We start from the raw sequence: 21,830 nt of genomic DNA on the forward strand, positions 1-21,830 counted from the left end.
GATAATCTGGCGAACCACCGGTTACCAGTGGATATCTCCCTTCAATTCACCTTCCAATGTCGTTAAAAAGATAAGGGCGCTAGTAGTGAAAAAGGGTGAGCTGGCACGAGCCGAGGAGGAGTTTTCGTGACGAGGCGGTCGCCGCGGCAATCATGGCCGGATTAGGCGTATGTATAAGGATCGAGGTGCCTACCGAAAGAGGGTGCCAGGAGAGGGGTTGAACAGGTCAAACGGGGGCAAGATAGACGTCTGCACGGGGTGAAACATAAATGATATTCCATGAGGAGCATATGCGTACGGAGATGGCTCCACCTCTGCGACGTTATGCGGCGAGGGTGGTCGCCACCCCCTGTGGCAGCAGGGTGCTGGTTTATTACAAACAAGGATTACCCGGGGTAATAGGACATTCTGTCCCTTCGGCAATGAGAAACGTTCTGTGCACTGACTCACGCTGATCGCCTGCCTTCTCATCCGACCGTTGTCTGAAAGGGCGAATCTGAAGCTTGGGAGCGGTAGATCGCGGACCAAGATTCTTAAGGGACTGCATTATGATATCGCGATATCTATCGAACAAATTTGTCAACACGAGCAGATACGAGCGGGCTCGAAGGGCGTCACGCGTTTACGGAAAGGTTAACCTTGTTTGCACGAGATGATAGACGCGTGAACTTTTTAATGTGCCGCCAAACGATCACTATCTTCTCTCGGGTTGCTCTACAGTTTAGGGACTATCCTCGATTTTGGCTATTTGACTCTGAGACTTTCTTTGAATGCTTTACTTTGTTATTAAAATAAAAAATCGGTTGGACAGCTGGAACAAAATACTACGTTTGGTAGCTTGCGATTAGGTCTGCTTTAGCAATTTTATTAATAATTGTTTATTACTTATTTTTGTTGAATAGAGGTGCAATGGTAAATATGGAGGACCTGTGACGTTCGAATAGAGGAATACAGGGCAACTGTTGACATTTTAATTGCATATTAAGATATTTCATAGTTCATTGCATCGTTGATTCGATTTATGTTTATTTCGTACTTCAATTAAAAGTGCAGTTTTAAAATGTAAATATAAAGTTAAAATTGCAATTGTAAATTATAAGCACTATCTACATGCTGCTTAAGAATATTTGTATACAATTAGCTAAAACCGTAAAAAATATATTAAAGCACGATGACAAAAGCGACATGTTAATTAACCGTGAAGGTACGGGATTCGTCGATTAAATTATCCGAAAATGAAATGTATTCCTAAACAGAATACATAGAAACGACCGATGGTGGCAATGATAATTATAAAATCGTCGATTTAATTTCCTCAAATACGATTGTTAGCTCAGCTTCGGCTCGTGAGTTTTCATTTCAAACATCGTATAAATCCGTGTTTAAATACTGTAAAAAGTTCCGTCGATTTTGCGACTGTATCCGGGATTAGATTGAACCGAGTGTGGACCGGTGATATTCAATTTCACGTTACTCGGATGACCTCTTCTCTCTGCCACTGGGCCACGATAACAATGCGATCTCTCTAGTAACAATGACACGGGATCATCCTCGCCTTCTTCAAACACCTTTGCTCTTTTGTAAACCTTGGTAAACGAAAATCATATACAGCTCGATCTTATAATAATCAAATTACTTGATGTTATACTATACTTTACTTCGATCTGATTTTTCAAAACGCGCCATGTCTTTTGTCCTAATGCTTCCGGTTGCATAGTAACGTACACTTTGGGCACCAGTGTGTCTTTACTGTGAACGTACACGGTTGTCAGCGCCAAATCAAGTGCATCGTTCGGTTCCTAAAAATCATAGGATTAAGTCAAACATGTTCTGTTTCATAATAAATACAATTATGGAGCAAGTTACTTTCGTTTACTATACAGGATGTTCGGCCATCTCTAGGAAAAATTCGAATGGGAGATTCTAGAGGCCAAAATAAGACGAAAATCAACAATATCAATTTGTTGATTGAGGCTTCGTTAAAAAGTTATTAACGTTTGAAGTTCCAAAAGACTGAAAAATTGTCGGTGAAAAAAACTTTTCAAATCGTTCTGGAAAAAATATTTTTGACTGCCGGGGCAAATTACAATCATTTTTGGCGAATAGACATACCCTCGAATTCCTATCCACTTTCTAGAAAAAAATTCGAGATGTGAAATATTTCGACAAAATTAAAAAATTTCAAATCGTTCTAAAAAAATTATTTTTGGTTGCAGTAGTCAATTTCAATCATTTTTGGTGAATAGACATACCCTCGAAATCCTACCCACTTTCGAGAAAAAAATTCGTGTAGGTAGACAAATTTTATAATAATTTTTAACAATAATTTCGTTATAATACGATAAACGTTATTTTGGTCTCTAGAATCTCTCATTCAAATTTTTCCTAGGGTTGGCCGAACACCCTGTATAATACGTCTCATAATACAGTGAATGCTAAAATTACTTGTTAATTAAACAAAAATTGTAATTTACATTACTGTTTTAAAAAATAAACTGCTCTCTTACTGTTAAATGAGATTAACTAAATGAAAGCGAAAATTTGCAATTACGAAGGATCGTAGTAAAAGGGATACTTAAGTAGCGACAAGAAATTTAGGTTAACGCACGATGTATTACCTGTAATCTCATAAGTCTAGCGTCTTTCCGTATACTATTCAGGGTATGATGAGCAAAGAGACGTTCGTAAGATTTTAAGTTGGCGCTCCAGCGTTTATCGTTCGGCGAAACTTTATTACCCAGTACAGGTCGTTGGATCCACGTTCCCTCGCGAACAACATCGGGCACCGGGTAAGGATTTCGAACATAACTCACTTCCGCCATTTTACCACGATCTGCAACCGTAGACGCCACCGATTTTGTATAAAAATTTGGGTGACTCACTATCCCTTAAAATATCACATAATTATGAAGCACGTGTATCGAAACGCGACGAGAAATAGGCTTACAAATACTTTCGATCGAACCCAATCGATTCAAAACAAACGATATTTTTACGATTGTTAACAAATATAAAATTTCAGAGTGCACGGCGCGTTCTCGATGCATTTCTATTATTACATTCATACAATTTTTACATTTGACACGAATACAGAAAATTATAAAAAATATTTAGAGAAATATGTCCGGTGTCACAAAAAGACAACCATCAGGTATCGTTATTCCTTTACAACACGAAAGAATATTAAAACTGCATTTTGACGAGCTCTGATAGCCAGCCAAGCTCGTATTTCCAATTTCGAAACACTTTGTGCGTCGATAGAAGTTTCTAAAAATATTTAGAGTCACTCGATCCCCTTCGTCCTCGTTTCACCAGGATCGATGGAACGGCTGAATTCGAGGATTAACATCCGGTCTTTGCTTCCCTTTTTCGGGAGATTAAGACGCGGCTTGGTGTCGAGCAAAGGGTCAGCCACACTCGAAACATTTCACTTCGTGGAATCTCGATCTCGATCCGCGGTCATTCATAAACGGACGCCTTTAATTCATGCAGGAGGTCTGCATCCCATCATTCTCCGCGGGGTGTCCACTTATCGAGCCCGTTTCATTCTCTCCTTTCGTTCATTCTCGCCTTTACAGTCGCTCAGGCTACTTTCCAAGGGCGTCTCGTAAGACTCCCCCAAAGTCGCTTACAAGCGCTTCCACGTTCAGCAGCCGTGAAAGGGCTTATTGTAAAATTTAACCGAGACTTTCCCCGAATGCCGCCATTCATACACGGCTGCCTCTCCGTCTTCATTTACATCCAAGTAGTCAGCTGTTTGCACCGTGCTCGATGCCGGTGATTAAATTCTTCCTTCCGCTCGCGACGCCTCGCTGAAATACATTCTTTTTCAAGGACTTCGTCTAGTCCAGTGTTTCTCAAACTTGTGAATCGATAATTTTCCATATATTTACGACGCTTGTTATTAATCTGCTATTACAAAAACGGAAGAACCCTCCGAGGCGTATAACCACCCTGTTTAAATATTTATAAAGACGACGATTCGAAACAAGCGGACTGTTATTTATTTCTTTATCGTTTCTTTAACCAGTTAACTGTGATTGACGAGTATACTCGTCATGGAGAAGTGGCACGATTTTGTGTATTGACGAGTATACTCCTCATGCCTATAAAGTAGTTACCATTGACTATTTAAATTGTAATTTTTGAGAAAAACAAAACATATTCTTAAATTTCAAGATGTTTAGAATATTTTGAGGCCATGGCGGAATAAAACAAGCAAATAAAAAATATAAATAATTTGAGATGAACTTATGCATCCCCGTATGCACCGGCTGAAACAGCTTACCAGTTCGCATAACGAATTTATTTATGTGCAATGATAACGTTTTTTAGATGTTAGCCTAAAAGGGGCAAAGGCAAAAGTCAGAAAGTTGATTTATAATAGGGTTCCTTCAGGTATGGTCAGTCATGGGACAAATGCGTGACACCGACCAGGCGCTGAGCCTATTGATACCTACTGGCCCGAAGATATCTAGCTATCGAGTGGGTTTTTATTGCGTGTTTAGTTTAATATGTATGTAATATATGTGTATGTTAAACAAATAAGTAAATATTACTAATAAAATTGTCAATTTTATAAAATAAACCCATCTTTTTGATCCAATATCTTACCAGCGCAACTTACTCTGTGATTGACGAGTATACTCGTCATGGCTCGATTCTGGCGACACAAAACGGTGCGCGCTCTCAAACGAGCGTGCCACAGTTAACTGGTTAAATACGATCGGTGCAACGGCCATGTTGTTTTGTCGAGCCGTATCTCGAAATAACGAGAAAAAGAAAGAAAACCTTATCTGTGGGCGTAGTCTTAATTATCGATATTAAGCCTTGAACGAATCGACCGGGTTTACGATATAGATCGACGATCCAGTTATTTTCCAAAACTTCTGAAACTTTTCGTAATCAGTGCAATTAGCTAGAAACTCACGATCGTCCTCTTGAATCCGAAACGGGAAAAAGCGGAATAATATTTCAATAACGCGTTCTCGAAAGATCAAAATTCTAGGAAAGTGTCTAAAGTGTAACGAATTTGTGTGTTGACTCGTCGAATAAGTAACCCCCTTGTTTGGGGTAACACCTGAAAGAAGAATCGAAGAAAGTAAGCAACGCCACCGAGTATGCTTGGTTCCCCGCATTTAACATGTTTTGCTCAGGAGGTGGTCGGCCATGGCCAACGTCGACGTCCAATATTAAACCCGCAGTAATTTATGTTAGCACGAGCGTGCATAATGCTGTTTGTATAAAGCGGTACAGCCACGTGTCGGCTCGTGCCGGTACTGCGTGTATCACTCCCGCCTCCCTTAATTCTTGCTGCCACTCGGTTCACAGGCGTCATACACGATCGTGCATCGATACGTTACTACCGATTTTAAACGTGCAATTGTGTTGGGAAACGTTGTGCACCATCGCGTGTACGTGTACATTGCTAATCCTTTATGACACGGTATTAAACGTAGACGTACATTTATTCTCCTTTTTTTTTAATATACAGATAGAAATCTTACGACATCCAAATAAACTGTTCAAATCTTAAATCTCGTTGCGCGCGCATATAGTAATGGACGACGAATAATCTTCCGCGCATCTACCTTGCGCACATCAAGAGCACGCGGAGTACTCTAGTCGGAAAAATAGAAATTCTCGCGCTTCGTGGAGTCGTTGAACGCGTATTTAAACGCGGAAGACGATAAAAAGACAAATTGGTAGGGCGAGAGCAAACTTGGAGATCGTTTTTTTCCCCCGACAGATGCGCCGGTTGCAGGATGGAACGAGGGTGTTTAAGGGCAAAGAATCTTCCGTGTCGTTGCACGGGCACGGTGTATCGTCCACGGACCTCTCCTTCGACGCCCTGGGTACGATACCAGGAGCCGACACGCGTAATCGCGTAATCGCATAATCGTGGCGCGTGCTAAAGTTCGGGTTGCGGGAGCTTTGCGTGCGTCTACATCGGTGCACGTGCGACGTTGCGCGGCACTGAATCAACACCAATCGCAAATCACGGACCGATTCGTGAATACCGAATACGGCTGGTAAAGCCTTGCCAAGCGTTTTACGAGATAATTGTTCCTACCACCTGATCTCCGGTAACGATGACCAGCGAGATAAGTAGCCGTTTACACGGAAGAATGCTGGATTACGCGTGCTATCGAACGATCGCGAACGTCGAGGGGTGAGAACGATTATGTGACGACAGTTACGAACGGTTAACTTTCATAAAAATTTACACGGTTAACTTTCCAGCATTGTAATAACACGACCCCAATCGTATCAAACGATAGAATGCATCCGGTATTGGTATTTGAATACTAATACTTTTAAGATGAATATTGATTGAGATTTCGGTACCAAACAGTAACGTAAAATTGAACAAACTGTTAAATATCAACGTTTCAGCAACGATGAGATAATAACCTGTCGTAAAATCGAAAGAAGCTGCGTCAAGAATAAGAAAGGAAATCTTCCTTTGAATTTAGGTGTTGCTGCAGTGTTGCTGATATATATACTCGCGTAAATCCTGCCGTTAGTTTCGAGGATCGGTTAAATAATTCTACAAGCGTGCAAAACTGCAGCATCCGATCAACACCGCCGTTAAATTGTGCAAGTGTATTACATATACATCGGAGGATGGCAGAGTAGCAGGGTATTCTTTCAGATTTCCCTTGAAATCCTAATCCCGTAATATCCTCCGACCGATATATCGACATCGGTAATGGAATCGTGCATTCAAATGGACATCGTTTCCCAGCGAGTGTAGGAGGCAGGTCGCGGAGAGCAACGCCGGGGATGATATTGCCAATATTTGGTTGGATTCTGGTGCGAATGTGCAGGGTGTATGCCAAGGGTGTGCTCGCACCCCCTTAAGCGTGAGCACGGGGGTCGGAGGGTCGGTGTATGTTAGACGCGCGCCGATTACCATTTGAATGTACCTACCCCTGGTCAGCCTTTGTCAACCCTCCTGACAGTGACCGCACCTATCTATCTACAAGGGATCCATTCTCCCTCTTTCTTTTTTCTAACGCCGTATGTTCGCTGGTAGATCCTCGGAAGAACAGTCGACTTTAACCGCATACCTATCCAACTTTCCATTATTGTTACTCTCCTGTCGCTATTCCTACTCTAAGAAAGAACGCGTTCCGTCGAATGAACACAAAAAAATTCAGAAAAAGTCACGTATTCTCTTTTATACATTTGTGTTCTAACCCTTGAAATTGTGCATGAAATGCCTACTTAGTTATATTTCTAGGAAACTAATGGTAATGTGAATATAAATTTCAGCAAATGGATGGTGCTATAATAGCCAAAATAGATTGGATCAGTCTACGATAAATCCGATTAGACACAATGGGGTGTCGTGTATATTGTTGCATGTCGAAAACGAATCTTTATAGATGTTTGACGTTCCCTTTTTATCTGCATTAATTTTCAAAAAATTTGACTGAATTACCCATAACAGTGAGGGTAGTTTTCACCCCGAATTTTCACCTATCATAGAAATCTGATATTTCTTGTTTAAACTTAAAAAGAAGCGATGTTATAATAGTAGATAATAAAATAAAATATTCGTTAATGTATATAAAAAATTTCAACTGAAAGTCATTTATCGGTCGAAAATACGTTTCGTTCGAATGTCACATTTCGAAAACTACGAAGAATGAAATAGGTCGCGCCATATGACCACAGAAACGCAAGAAATATTGATATAGCTTTGTTCGAAAACGTCCAAACAGCAAAATATAAACGACACGCCCCTGATTTTCGTTCCTTTGTGAACCCCGAAACGAGGAACATTCTACAAAGGGCCACTGAATAACAGGTAACGTCTATGCGATTCAAAAAACGTTATTCCGTAGAAACAGTTACATTTTATATACAGTAATCAATTTAAATGCAAACTAAACAGTATACATTTGAAGAATTCTAATTAAATCGTAGGTCAAGGGGTTAAGTATACTTTAAATTCCATTATCAATCAAATATCAATTAACCAGTGATCTCGAAGTCTTTCTAACAATTCGATCGCTCGGTGTAAGCGGAACATCCGATTATTGGCGTCGCGAAATCACTTCCGTCGCGAGAAAATTTCACAGTCGATCGCACGATGTCAGAAGCCTTTGATAAAGAACTAATTCTCGATCAGAGTATATGGCCTGAAAAATACTTGTAACTTCATCGACCTCTCTAGAACCCCGGTTCCCGTAGAATAATGTCTTACACCCTGCGTGTCCAATTCGATGAAACCAATGGGGTGGGTACGACAGTAGTGCGACAGGTGGCCCGTGAAATCAGTGCACGAGTGCGCCGTTTCGTCGACCCTGGCGTTCGATACGGTTCATTAGGAAATTAAATGTATAATAATTAGAATTGGGGTGCTGATGGGACACGTTAAACGGAAGTCTTTTCCGCCAGCGACGGTCAGACAGAGAAGGTGGGAACCGAAACGAACCTTAGGGCAGATTTCACACGAGAACGTTTCGTCTCAGTGAAACGAAACTCAGAGAAACTCAGCCCGTTTAAATAAACTTAAGACAACGTCTATTTGCAAAATGATAAAATAGCTTATTCTGTTGTAATTTAATCGGAATAAAATCTTTTTTGTATAAATGTCTTAAATAAAAAACAAATGGTCGCTGCTACTGTTTCGATTCTCGTTGTTGAAAATTTTAGCGTCATACGGACGTTTCGCTGTCCAAACACGGAAGTCAACGATCGCCGCGAAAGTTTCGGATCAACGGGGCAAAATTAATTCCAGTTTGGATAAAAAGGAATTATTAGAACAAATAATTTTTCGAAATCCCGATTCTCCGGGGCGAGAAAAATTCTCTCGCGCGAGATAGTTTTCAGCCGAAAGGGGTGGATGGGGGTGGGGGTCGAACGCGTTCGCGCCACCCTTACACGCGCAACGCCATTTGCATACCGATGATCGAGGACTCGAGAGGCGGTTGCACATTTTCGCGCGCGTTGCAGTGCCACGGCGGAGCGGGTTGGCCGGCGGGGGCGGGGGCGGGGGGGGAGTCGTCGGTGTATTTTAGCATTTCACGTTTGTTTCCATTTAAATGGTAATCGAGTTCATAATGTAATTGTATTCACCGCGTAAGCCGAGTCTCACCGCAGCGCTTCGTCCCTGCCATTGTTTGCATTGTTCTCCGTCGCGGCGCGAACAATCCGCGCGGCAGCCTTTCAGCTTCGCATTTTGGCGAAATCTAAACCCCTCAGCCGCGTCCCGAGATGATATTTCGCCATGATACAACGCCCGTTTTACGCGTTACCGATGGATATCGGTGGAAAATCGACGCGACGGGCCAGGATTGGGGTTCGCGTAACGCGTTTTCCGAAATATGGAACATAAAAAAAATTTTGTAGTACCGTATGCTCCTTTCACTGAAAATTTTACTACCCTCAACTGGATAAATAAGTCTCCTTGATTAAATTTGATTAAAAAGACAGTATTGTACCTGTGCACCGAACGTGTTTCTGATCCGGCGGTATATTTTAACGAAATTCCCCGAGGATCCCGAATTTGCTAGTACGGACGTAAATCATAACAGATGGCGGAAGCAACGTCGCCCTGTAACGAAATTTTTGCCCGAAAACGCATTGTTATACAGCTCACGGAGGAGTCGCAGAATTCGTCGAGGTGAAGCATAGAGAGCAAACCGGGGTTGAAGCTAGGTACACGAAGGGGGTTGGACGTTATTGTAACGCAGGGGATGTTCCGTCGGGCTACGTGTGCGCGTGTGTAGCAGAGTCGGTTGCCTTTCTCTCATACATATTCATCAAACGCTAATTAATCATCGCCAGGCACACCCACTGCAAGCCACCCTCTTGGCAGCAAGCGAAGCTGATATACGCGGTCCGCCACGCAGACACCTCTATATATTACGAGGTACATCCAGATGTCGAAGCTGCGGCAGCCGCGCGGCGGAGATTTTTAAATGGAATTGACAACACTGAAAACGATCGCGGTGAGTAACAAAAATTTATGTCGCCGGTGCAATTGCACGCGGACGGATTACGCGCAAAAATTACGAACCGGGATCATCGGAGACAAAATTTCGACCGTTTCGTTCGATCCTGGACGATTACGAAATTATTCAATTACAAAATGGTGTGCCCTGTACGATGCTTTGACTTTTGTGATTATTTTGCTTGTTGCGATCAAACTTTATTCGTATCGTTATAGTTTCTACAAGGTTCGTTCCATAAGTCCTTAGAAAAAGAAATTATTTTAGGTAGATTTTTTTGTATGTTTCAACATAATCTCCTTTTAGCTCTATACACTTTTCCAAACGTTTCTCCAACTGTTTTAAGCCATCTAAAAAGTAAGATTTCGGAAGGTCCTCAAAATGTAATAATGTTAATGCACAGATAGAAATCTTTTGACATCCAAATAAACTGTTCAAATCTTAAATCTTAAGTCTCGTTGCGCGCGCATGTAGTAATGGACGGCGAATAATCTTCTGCGCATTTACCTTGCGCACACCATCAAGATCTCTCGTACTATCGAGTACGCGTAGTACTCTCATTAGAATCGATTCGTTGAACGCGTATTTAAACATAGAAGATGATAAAAAGACAAATTGGTAGGGCGAGAGCAAACTTGGAGTTCGTTTTTCCCCGCGTGCAATGCTTTGACTTTCTACGAAAAATATTGCGTTCGTATTACTCCCAACACACCGCTATGAAGCAGTTATCACGAAATCTGAGGATGCAGTGAGATTCTCGCGGACATAGCAGAACGTTCGAATTTTTTTAAAAGAAGAGAAGATTCATGCGCTGAAATGCATCGAGAGACTTGCAGAAAGAGCGATCGTGCACGGACAATCAATTTAAATTGTAATTTCGTAATCCCATTAAACAGGAGGCCACCTTCGTTCGGCTTTCGCGCGGACGGGATGCGTGTAATTAGGTATCGTTTATTTTGCACCGAGGCGCCGCAGTTAGGGTGACACTTCCAGCTTATAATATATGTATACCCCGTGGGGTTCTGGGCGAGCATAGGAGCTGCCGCACTGGTGGTAGTTGCTCATAGAACGGTCCGCTGCTAATGTGATACGATCATCGCCAGCCAGCCGTTCGTCCATTGATATTATACACCGCGGGGAATCACCCTCTCCTTAACCTTTCGGTATTTTCTACCGATCAAACTTCCATTCTCCGTCGCTGTTCGAAACTTCCCCGTGTAATCGCTTATGCCATTTTCGCGAAGGGCGAGCGAAGGGTTATATAGTTGGAAAATATGGAATTGCGATTGTATGCACTTTTTTTACAATTTAATTCCATTTATGTATCATTGACTTGAGTCTGCATTTCATAGTTTAACCCTTCTCCATTCTACGTCGCGTAAGTTTGGATTAGAATCCCTCGTGTAATAAAATTAAGCTTTTTGAGCAAAAGTTGTTCAAGAAAAAGTTCGCCGAACTGTAGAATTGCTCAAAAATCGGGTAGGTGTTTTGACTGCCTCGCATCAAATCGCGACAATAGCAGATTGCGTGCTGACAAATGAGCGTCCCGCTCCGGGACGCGATACACAGGAGACATATGGCCCTATAAAAAAAAAAAGCGCGAGAGATACAAGAGATGGCCTGCAGCAACCATCCAGTCGATCCGATATTAATGGAGACCAAACACCGCACATTCTGTGTCGCCGCCGTCCCCGTTGTGTGTACACATTGGTGCGCCATTATGTCCCTGTTATAATGTGCACACACACCCCCTTTTGCAACAATGGAATGATCTATGATCGTGCCAAACATAGATCGCCAAGTCAATTTTTCGCCCTTCTGCTGCCCTTTTTTTTCCACGCTATTTACGTTCCTTTGCTTCTCTCTGGCCAGAAACGCCTCTTTTCCGTGCTGTTTACATTAATTTTCTATTAAAAGACACCCCCGAATACCGAATCACAATTTTTGCGAAACCGTAAATAAATAGTTGCAACGATATTAATATTTTTCTTCGAAAAATAATGTGTACTTCTACTTTTCTCTCCCCTCGATGTCGATGTACTCAAATAGAAATTTCGAAAATAGCAAGAAAGAAAAAATAATTCACGATTAATATTTTGTTATACAGGATGTTCGCCCACCCCTGGGAAAAATTTTAATGGGAGATTCTGGAGGCCAAAATAGGACGAAAATCAAGAATACGAATTTATTGATGGAGTGTTCGTTACAAAGTTATTAACGTTTAAAATTCCGCCCGTATTGAATTTTTTTCTCGAAAATACGCAGGATTTCGGGGCTATATCTATTCATCAAAAATGATTGTAATTGACCCCCGCAACAAAAAATAATTTTTCCAGAATTATTTGAAATTTTTTTTTTGTCGAAAAATTTAGTCGAAAAATTTAAATATGTCGATTCTTCTTAAAAATTAAATTTTTCATTTTTAATCATTTTATTTAACGCCCTACGAAAAAGTTGTCTAATACTTTTCTGCAGGTACCCATGAGCTCTACTTCAGAAAAAAGTTTCATTGAAATATGTTAACTATTATAGGAGTTATGACCATTTGAAAATTGGACCATTTTTATGGAGTTTTTCTTACTTTACGGGGTTAAGGAACAACTTTTCGAATATTTTTGGCATTTCTACATATTCTGCATCAAAATACGCATTGTTTGCAATTTGAAACCTTAAAATCCCCCAATCCGTTCAGAAGTTATGACATTTTAATGATACGCATGAAATTTCGGGGAACCATTTCAGGCCTCAAATTAGATTTTCGGTAAGGAATTTTTTTCTCGAAAATGCGTGGGATTTCGGGGGTATATGTAATGACCAAAAGTGATTGTAATCAACCCCTACAACCGAAAATAATTTTTTTAGAACGATTTGATATTTTTTAATTTAATTTTGTAATAACTTTTTAACGAAGCTTCAGTCAAGAAATTGATAATCTTGATTTTCGTCTTATTTTGCCCTCCAGAATCTCCCATTAAAATTTTTCACCCTGTATATCTTGTTCTTTCGACATTACACCTATTTAAAGAGTTATAATAATTGTGGGAAGAAGCAAACCTTAAAATAATGAAATTTTGAACAAACTATATCTGTTCAACGTTTCCAGCCTTCGGTTTCATTAACAATCCTACTTATCCAATATTCGATTGTTTAAATTTTCAGAACTCTGATCATCGAAATTCATATGTACTGCCTCGTTTGAAGAAAAACTTGAAACTAAATTCGTATACTACTGTAAGTTGCCATTTTGTTTAAAGTTTAAGTCAGCCAAAAGTTACTTAGCGTCTTTTAAGAGTATATCACGATGGAAATTTATATACACTCTTTCTATACGATATTACCAAGAATAGAATGTAATGTTAAGAAGCGGTCCGCCGCCGTGGGCGTTGAATAAATTGATTAACCAGCCCCATGGGGCATTCAAAGTCTTTTTTAAAAATAATCTCGACTCGTTCGAAATCGAGGCCAACGATTTATGTTTCATGGCCAGAGTAGCGTAATTTCGGATTTCCTAAGCGTGCAAACAATAAAATTGGATTTAGCGACCCTCGCGCGTTTGTACGTGGCGTGCGACTCGAAGGGTGAGTTTTCGGAAGGTGGGCAAGCACGGTTCCGTTTGCGAGATCAAAGACGCCCTCCAGGCAATTCCGTAGTTTCTACGTGACATATTAGGTAGAAATTGACGGCGACAGCCACGGACAACAATCCGGATAGTAAACTTTGATCATTTCACCTGTGGGAGTTGTTTCGACTCGTGAATATTATTATTGCGATAGGTCCGCGTACGCCGCACCGTAATCACATCCCGACGACAGCCAGGGGAATCGAACACGCAAAGATATCGAGTGTCCTTATCGTTGATTCAGTGGTTTCGAAATTTTACTGGAAGGTTGCTTGAGCCGACCAGCGATTTATCCTGTTCGTTACTGAACTTATTTTAGCATTCCAGATCGTACTATTCGATGAAGACAATAGTTGCAAGAAATAATGTATGCCTCGAGGGTAGGGACCACGTCAAGATCAATAAATTCGTTATTTATCGGCTACTAGATATTCCGAAAAATATACAAAAACAGTGAAATACTTCTGTTCGACGAGCCCTATCGAATAAAATATATTTTGTATAGAATTGAATTTTCTAAAATCAATAAATAACAAGCTATTGACATTTATTTACTCAAGGAAGACAAAAGTAGCAAATGATAAAGAAAAGTTAATAAACAGTGAGAGTAAATTTTTAAAAATACTGACCTTTATGATAAAAGAGACTGTTTCGACTTACAGCGAAGCGAAGAGGAACGATAAGAACTGAATAAATTTCTTAGCAACGCTTTGAAATACTAGTATATCCACGCGAAGCTAAATTAAGTCAATACTGAATATTTTCCAAGGTAACAATGTCAATATATTCGGCAATACATGTCGTAATAAACTTCAACTTCTTTCTGTGATATCTGTTTTATCGACGAAAGCTATAGTGAACCAATACTGACAAGCGGTAAATATATTAATACTCGCGAGGTATAGGATAGACGAACTGAAATGCCGACTTAGTAAAAAACCAATGGTTCTCGAGCGCCCTTTATGTTTAAAGAACGGTGATCTTCGGAACTATAGCCAATTGAAGTGCTGATATCGGTAAAGTTAACAAACAGCCGGAAGCACAGACGATAGGATCACAGACTGGGTATAGGAGTGGACTTTTCACCCAATGTATTTTTTTGGCCCATTTTCCTGGAGCTCTAGAGCCCCATTACCATTTTCATGTCACCCGCAACATTACTAACAGATTCAGAAATGAATTTCAATCCCTTCCCCATAGTCAACTCGCATGTATTTACGCACACGTTACAACTGTCTGTCCATCAATACTAATTCAGTGAATAGTTTCTAAACTGACGAGAACGCTAAAATCACCTCCGAATTTTTCACTCGGTATGGCAATTATTCGAACTGATGTACAAAAAGACACGTATTAACAAAAATTAACGAATAGAAAATGAGTAATACTACAGATAGGGAGGTTATACCACAGACGAGGTATACGAGTAGACTTTTCACCTTATGGACTTTCGCGGCCGAATCTGACTGCCATACCGACCTGAAAATTCGGAGCTGATTTTAGCGGCCTCTTCTCATGGATGGCGGTCAGTTGAGAAACTCACTGAATTAGTGTAAATGCATACGAGTTGAAAAGTACGAATTATTCGCGTTTCCTTGACTAGTTAAAGTTGTAAATAATTTGCTAAAATCAGTCTATCCGCGGTTTCTATTTGAGGCATCCCTTGGGTTCGTAATACAAGCTTCGCGAGACATCGGAGCTTCCCCCACCCCGCCGCCTAATTCGCGAGCGTTGCCGAGCACAGAGGACGGCCATCATTCATACTTTGAAAATAAACATAGCAAGACGTGTCGAGACGTATCGGCGTTTCGCGACCGAGGTGCGTATTTCTAACCTGTTTATCCTTCCACTATTACTACTCGCGTATTACTACTTACGATCTCTTGCAATACGGTTTCGATTTAATCATTACTTAATTGTAATAATCGTTTGCGTACTTTAATGCATCGTTATTTCGTTTCTGTTACAGTCTCTTATTGGAACTCGAAATTAAGGAATAATAAGACTTGTTGGAACCTGCCAAGACATGTCAGCGTTTCGCGACCAACGAGGTACATACGTGTTTCTAACCTTTTAATGTTTCTTCATTATTATCAATTATTGTTTAATTATGATTTAATTTGTATTTCATTTCTGTTGCAGTCTCGGATTGAAATTCGACGCCATGGAAAGTTTCATTGGCGCGTAAACGACACCATAACAGATGGCAGACGAGTCGACAAATTTTGGAGGGAATATTGGTAACTTGTAAACAATTATAACAAAAATTAATATCCATATCAATATTTATATATTTTTATCTGATTATTACGTTATTCGATGCAAGCATGATCTTAATTTTGTAATCGGCCATTGTTAAGATAAATTATGAAAATCTTTGACAAACTTTTTATCCACTTCGATATATGTATGTACATATATCGAAGTATACAGAAATGGCGTCGGTAGATATCGACGATAAATTGGAATAGTTTATATTTAACTGTATTCTGATCGCGATTGAATATTTCCGAGTGTTATTTATTTAATTGATTTTTTATATTTCTTTATGAATTGTTGTAATTGCAATTTGCATATATATTTCGATGCAAGTTTAAGAAAACGTAGAAACCACGTAGTTGGAATATGCTATTAAAGCATAAATAATTAACGAACTTTAATTTTTGCAAATTTCGGAATATTTATAAAAATTATCGGATACTCTCACATTAGATGAAGTAAACATAATCATGCTTACAACTCTAACTATGAAATTTAGTGATATAATATTTATAAATTGAATAATTACTTGTACGTAATTATTTTCGTAGATAATATTTTATCGTTGAAATTCTCATTGATTGAGAATATTTCGCCTTCGTGGCATTGAACTTTTACGTGGCAAATTATGTATTATGCAGTAGTATTAAGTAAAGCAGTATTTCTGTTGACGAACTCTTATAAGAAGATGAAAAAAGAAAACCAGTAGGCTAAGCACAGGTGTGCTTGTTGTGTTTCTTGTCTCCTGTCCCTTTCTTTTCAGCTCTTTTCTTTCCAGGAAATTTGTTGGCCGCGCGCAATGCGGCCGGTAGATTCAGTGATTGTGCGTAATAACAAGTTTGTTTCTCGGGGCAAAGTGACCCCGAGTACGTTATCGTTCACGGTGTTAGGCAAACGCGAGAATAGAAGCAGTGTTTCTTACGCGGTATTAAATTATTTACAAAGCATCGTGGCTCTTTCTGTTTTCTGAATCGCGATAATAGAATCATTTGTTCGCCGATTTCAATCTTCGGCCGCGGTAATCTAATGTAATACTTTCCAATCAAATTAATTATTTTTTTAATTTGAAATTTAAACTCCTCGTTACCGGAATTAGAGTCAGTGCATCACCGAAGAGGACTATTAGCCGATGCTCCACGAGCAAACAATGTAAGTATAAATTTATACTTTGAAAATTTTTAATTAAAAATCTCTACAGTTTTGACAATAGATTCTAATTGTTTTCTTACAGTTTTCTTACAGTTTCTGAACATGATCCTGGGAACCAGCAGCAGCACCCGGGGGGTATCGGGCGGTGGACCACGAGCGAACAACGTAAGTATAAATTTATACTTTGAAATTTGTTAATTAAAAATCTCTATAATTTTAACAATAGATTATAATTGCTTTCTTATTCTTTATAGCAGGACCATGCAGGGGGCTTTGATGACTTCTACCGGGCAGCAGCAGCATCATTATGCAGTCATCCCAGAGGCACAAGTTCATCACTCGTGAGTCGCATGCTATTTGTGTTCCTCTGGTCCCCAACCATGTTGTAGGATGAAAGATCCGAATCAACACGGGTGACCAGTTGTATACTTGGTATTTTTGACGAGTTAAGTGACCGCGGGTATGAAAAATACCCATGAGTTATATTTTTTTAGTGCAGGCTAGGATCTTCTTGCACTCGCGTTTTTTAATGTTATCAATAAATATTACACAATTTTGATAAAATATATGAAATATGTTTATTATCTTTATATGAATTATATAATCGAGTAGAATATGAATTAATATAATGTGAAAACATTATGTGAAAACATTATATTAATTGTACGATTGAGTAAAATATCTTACATCATTAATATAATTATTAAATATTCGTTTTATCAATTAATACATCATATGATGTATTTTATGTGCAAGAAGGCGTTTCGCGACTGGTCGATTTTCAACTCAAAGGAACATGCATGTTAATTTTATTTTTTTTTAAATTTACTTTGACGACAGAATCGACCATGGTTAATTGAATATTTTGAATAGTAATTTAACAAATTTATTTCAATATGCAAAGTAAATTCTTTTATCATGCAATCTTTATTAAAGTCTTACATTTTGAACAATTAAATTTCAGTCACAAATTTTTCTTGAATAATAATATCTTTCGATATTAACGTACTCTATTGTCGATATATTACATATAACAAGTCGAGTCATTTTAATTGAGAATAGATACCGTTTAGTTAATTATTAATAACCAGTTGTTCTAGTGAGGATTTTCAGGATACTTTTCCGTGTTCGTTGCCTAAGTTCGTGCACATGCCCAAGTGTTATTTGCACGAGCGAAGGCAACGGGGCACGATGACTTAGTTTGTAACATTTACAATAATAATTTATCCGTGCGACTGACAATGCTAGTGTATCATGCACGATGTACTGTCCACATATGTGTGTTTGTGGTTAAGTTGTGGAAGTGCATCGTATCAAAAGTTCATTACAATTCAGATACAGAATTTTTTACCCTTAGATTTATAACAATCGTAATAATAATATTAAACTTACAGTTATTATTTACTTGGCAATTGTTCGTATTGCATATACGTCAATGATATTGTTAAATGTGATAATGAATTAGCTTTTCAATCTTATATAATCATATATGTATAGAGTATATTTTAATAAAGACTATATCAGATATATTAAAATGTTTTACATAAATAATAAAAGTACGCAATGGGCACTAGCTTTGTCAGTCCACTGCAAAAACTGGTACGTACACAATTAGAGTATGAATGAGGTTGTGTCCGGGTGTCGGAGGAACCCCGGGGAGTCCTCTCTAGTTTAGGTCGCGCCCGGACATTCAGAATGAGAACCGTGGAGTGTTTGTTTGAGAGACTGAGTTTTGCAATTTTTTAAATACAGGGTTAGGTAGGTAGGTAACTTTCTCTCTGGTGTGTGTGTGCTTAATCTAAGTAGGTAGGGTCAGGGCAGGACTGTCCACATTAGTAATTCGGGTAGGCGCGTTTTCGCGTGGCAGTTCTGTTTCTGTAGTTACGATTTCGAGAGTAGAAATCTTGCTGATTCAAACGGTGCACTTGTGCTGTTTGTTTCGGCTTTATTTTCGACTCCTCGAATCGCGCGACTCTTAAAGTCGCTCTCTCGCGCTCGCGGTCGCGATTAGGTCCCTTTCGAAACGTTCGCCCCCTCGAGATTCACCACGTATGCTCTTGCAACAATTCGTATATTGTTGGAAGACTACGTATTGCACAAAATCTCGAGCCCAGTCTTTCGTAAGTTTCAGGCATCGGCAGGACCGCCGAAGAAAGAAAAGGCTCTCGATGAGCCGAAGAGGCCCTGACAAACTGTCTCAAGAGTGGGCTGCAACAAATGGCTTTTCATCTTCATCCTCGGATGAGAATGGAAAGCCATTCCTGTTACTACTTTGTCACTTAACTCGTCCGTAGTTGTAGTTAGTTTATTTTTCTGACTGGCTCACGTATGCATGTACCTGATGGTACATGATTGTACCATACATGCCAGCCATCCCTCCCCATAACTCGCGGTTATGATATACATAGAGTTGCGAATATGCAATAATCGCGTTTGCTTGTAGAGTTGCGAATCACTGTTTTTCGCGTTTCCTTTTCAGGGTAGTGTTGCGCCTTGACACGATACGCGATTGGTATTTCGCAAACTTAGGTACCGAATGTTTGCTTAAAAATAGCGTTGCGAATTATTGATAAACGTGATTGCTCGTAGAGTTGCGAAATACTATTTTTCGCGTTTGCTTTTCAGGGTAGTGTTGCGAACAATCACGATTCGCGTTGCTTTTTTACTCTTTTATATATATAATGGATGTCAACCGCGTTTGTAATTTTCATGTTATAAATTAGCGTTGCGATCTTGATTAATCGTGCGATTTTTTATTTAGCGTTGCGATATTTTCAATGCCCAAATTCTACCCCAATTGTAGTACTAGTAGTAGTTAGTTTATTTTGTGGCCAGTACATGTCTATGTACATGTACCAATAGCCCCTGATTAAAGTTAGAGTTGCGAATAATATACAATGTTCGCGTTTGCTCGTAGAGTTGCGAACAAATATTTATCGCGTTGATATATCAGTGTTGCGAATAAATACGATTCGCGATTGTCTTTATGCAAACCTAGGAACCGGGCGTTTGCTTTAAAAATAGCGTTGCGAATTTTTAGTAAACGCGATTGCGAATTAGAGTTGCGAATTACTATTTTTCGCGTTTGCTTTTCAGGGTAGTGTTGCGAATAATTACCATTCGCGGTTGCTTTTATTCTTATAAATCGCGTTTGTAATTTTTCTATTATAAATTAGCGTTGCGATTGTTGATTTATCGCGTTGTTGCCCCGTAGTGTTGCGATATTTAAAACGTCTAACTTTATCCCCATATGTGCCACTCTATTGTAGTTTGAAGTAGCTTGATGTAGTTAGTTTATTTTGTGCATGTATGTTTATAGCTACAACCGAAGACGCCAGCACCTGATCCAGCGTTTTTGGGCAACGCGATTTGCATTAGCGTTGCGAAACATAAATGTATTTCCATTAAAGATAGAGTCGCGTATATACAATAATCGCGTTTGCTCGTAGAGTTGCGAATTCCTATTTTTCGCGTTTCTTTTTCAGGGTAGCGTTGCGAATTCCATACGCGATTGCATTTATTGATATTTAAGAATAGCATTGCGAACGTACCGATCGGTTTGTTCTTAGCGTTGCGAATTACTATTTTTCGCGTTTACTTTTCAGGGTAGCGTTGCGAATAATCACCATTCGCGGTTGCTTTTATTGTTAGAAATCGCGTTTGGAATTTTTCTATTATAAACTAGCGTTGCGATCTTGTCGCGTTTTTTATTAATTAGAGTTGCGATCCAATGCCCAAAAGCTGGTCAAAACGCTGCTCACTGCGCCAGGATCATCGAGAAGCAAGCTGGGATTCTGCAAAGCCTCGAATGGCTCAACGTCATTATTAAAATTAGTGTTGCGCATGATTGAATATGGGTGCACGCGATTTAATTAATAAAGGAACCCTGTATGGTTCATTTTACGAATAACGAGCACCATTCGCGTATAGTTTTTTATTTTATAAATTAGCGTTGCGAAAGAAAGAATGGTCCACTCACGGGTTGTTTGAATTTAAGACGAGTGGACGTTTATTCCAATTATGAGTTTATTCTCAAAAGAAATACTGCTTGAAGGTACTGTTGCGAATAGACCAATTGTTTTATTCTTCATAACGTGTTAAAATCTGTAATATATGGGAATGTATTTTCATCACAGATTTGTGATGCATTTAAAAATTCTATATTATGATTAATTTTATTGTAGATTGAATTTATGATTGCTATATAGATATCTATATCACTAATTATTCATTCTTAGAGTTGGTAATTTTTACGGGATATAATAACGTTTGCAATCCAATTGTTATTTATAAATAGTGAATTTTTTATAAATATTCTGTACTCTTTGCATAAATGAAAGTTTATTCGCAATTATTGTTTTAATCGATGGAAAATAGAATACTTGCATCAAAAGGGTATGCAAATTGCAATTCGATATTTCATATTGAGAGTTAATTGTCGCGTAGAATCGACATTTTCGTTAGCTATTGCTTTTTCTGTATGAACCTAATATAGTTTTGAATACAGTAAAATATAATTATTGCAATGTATACGTCTTGAAAAATTGTTTATTTCATAAAGGAAACGAAAAATAAAATCTACGGGTAGCAAATAAATAAAATTTTCAATCTATTTCGTATTTCTCTTAACACTGAGACGAATTTTCATTCAATTTCACGTAATATTTATGTTTTTAAACTTTCTAATATCAATTTTTACTCGTGGAAGCTCAAATATTAATTTCATAATATCACTTTTTCTATGATCGATTACCATTAGTCTATCTTGACGGTATATAATTATTTTTTTCTGTGTTCATTAATACACTTTCGTTTCAGCTTTTAATCCTTTGAACAAG

The 21,830-nt window shown here is 39.0% G+C and overlaps 1 protein-coding gene across 1 annotated transcript; it reads right to left on the minus strand.

Annotated features, from left to right (window-relative positions):
• Window positions 1–1,382: 1,382 nt before the first annotated feature.
• LOC122395583 (protein C1orf194) lies at window positions 1,383–2,822 on the minus strand. The gene is made up of 3 exons (XM_043393271.1): window positions 2,619–2,822; window positions 1,637–1,799; window positions 1,383–1,558 (listed from the first exon to the last, which is right to left on the minus strand). Exons 1-3 carry the CDS (start codon window positions 2,820–2,822, stop codon window positions 1,383–1,385), a joined length of 543 nt encoding a protein of 180 aa, XP_043249206.1.
• Window positions 2,823–21,830: the final 19,008 nt, after the last annotated feature.

Source organism: Colletes gigas, unplaced genomic scaffold, assembly GCF_013123115.1.
Source record: "Colletes gigas isolate AHSC1104 unplaced genomic scaffold, ASM1312311v1 Colletes_gigas_Sc00001, whole genome shotgun sequence".
Classification (NCBI taxonomy): domain Eukaryota; kingdom Metazoa; phylum Arthropoda; class Insecta; order Hymenoptera; family Colletidae; genus Colletes; species Colletes gigas.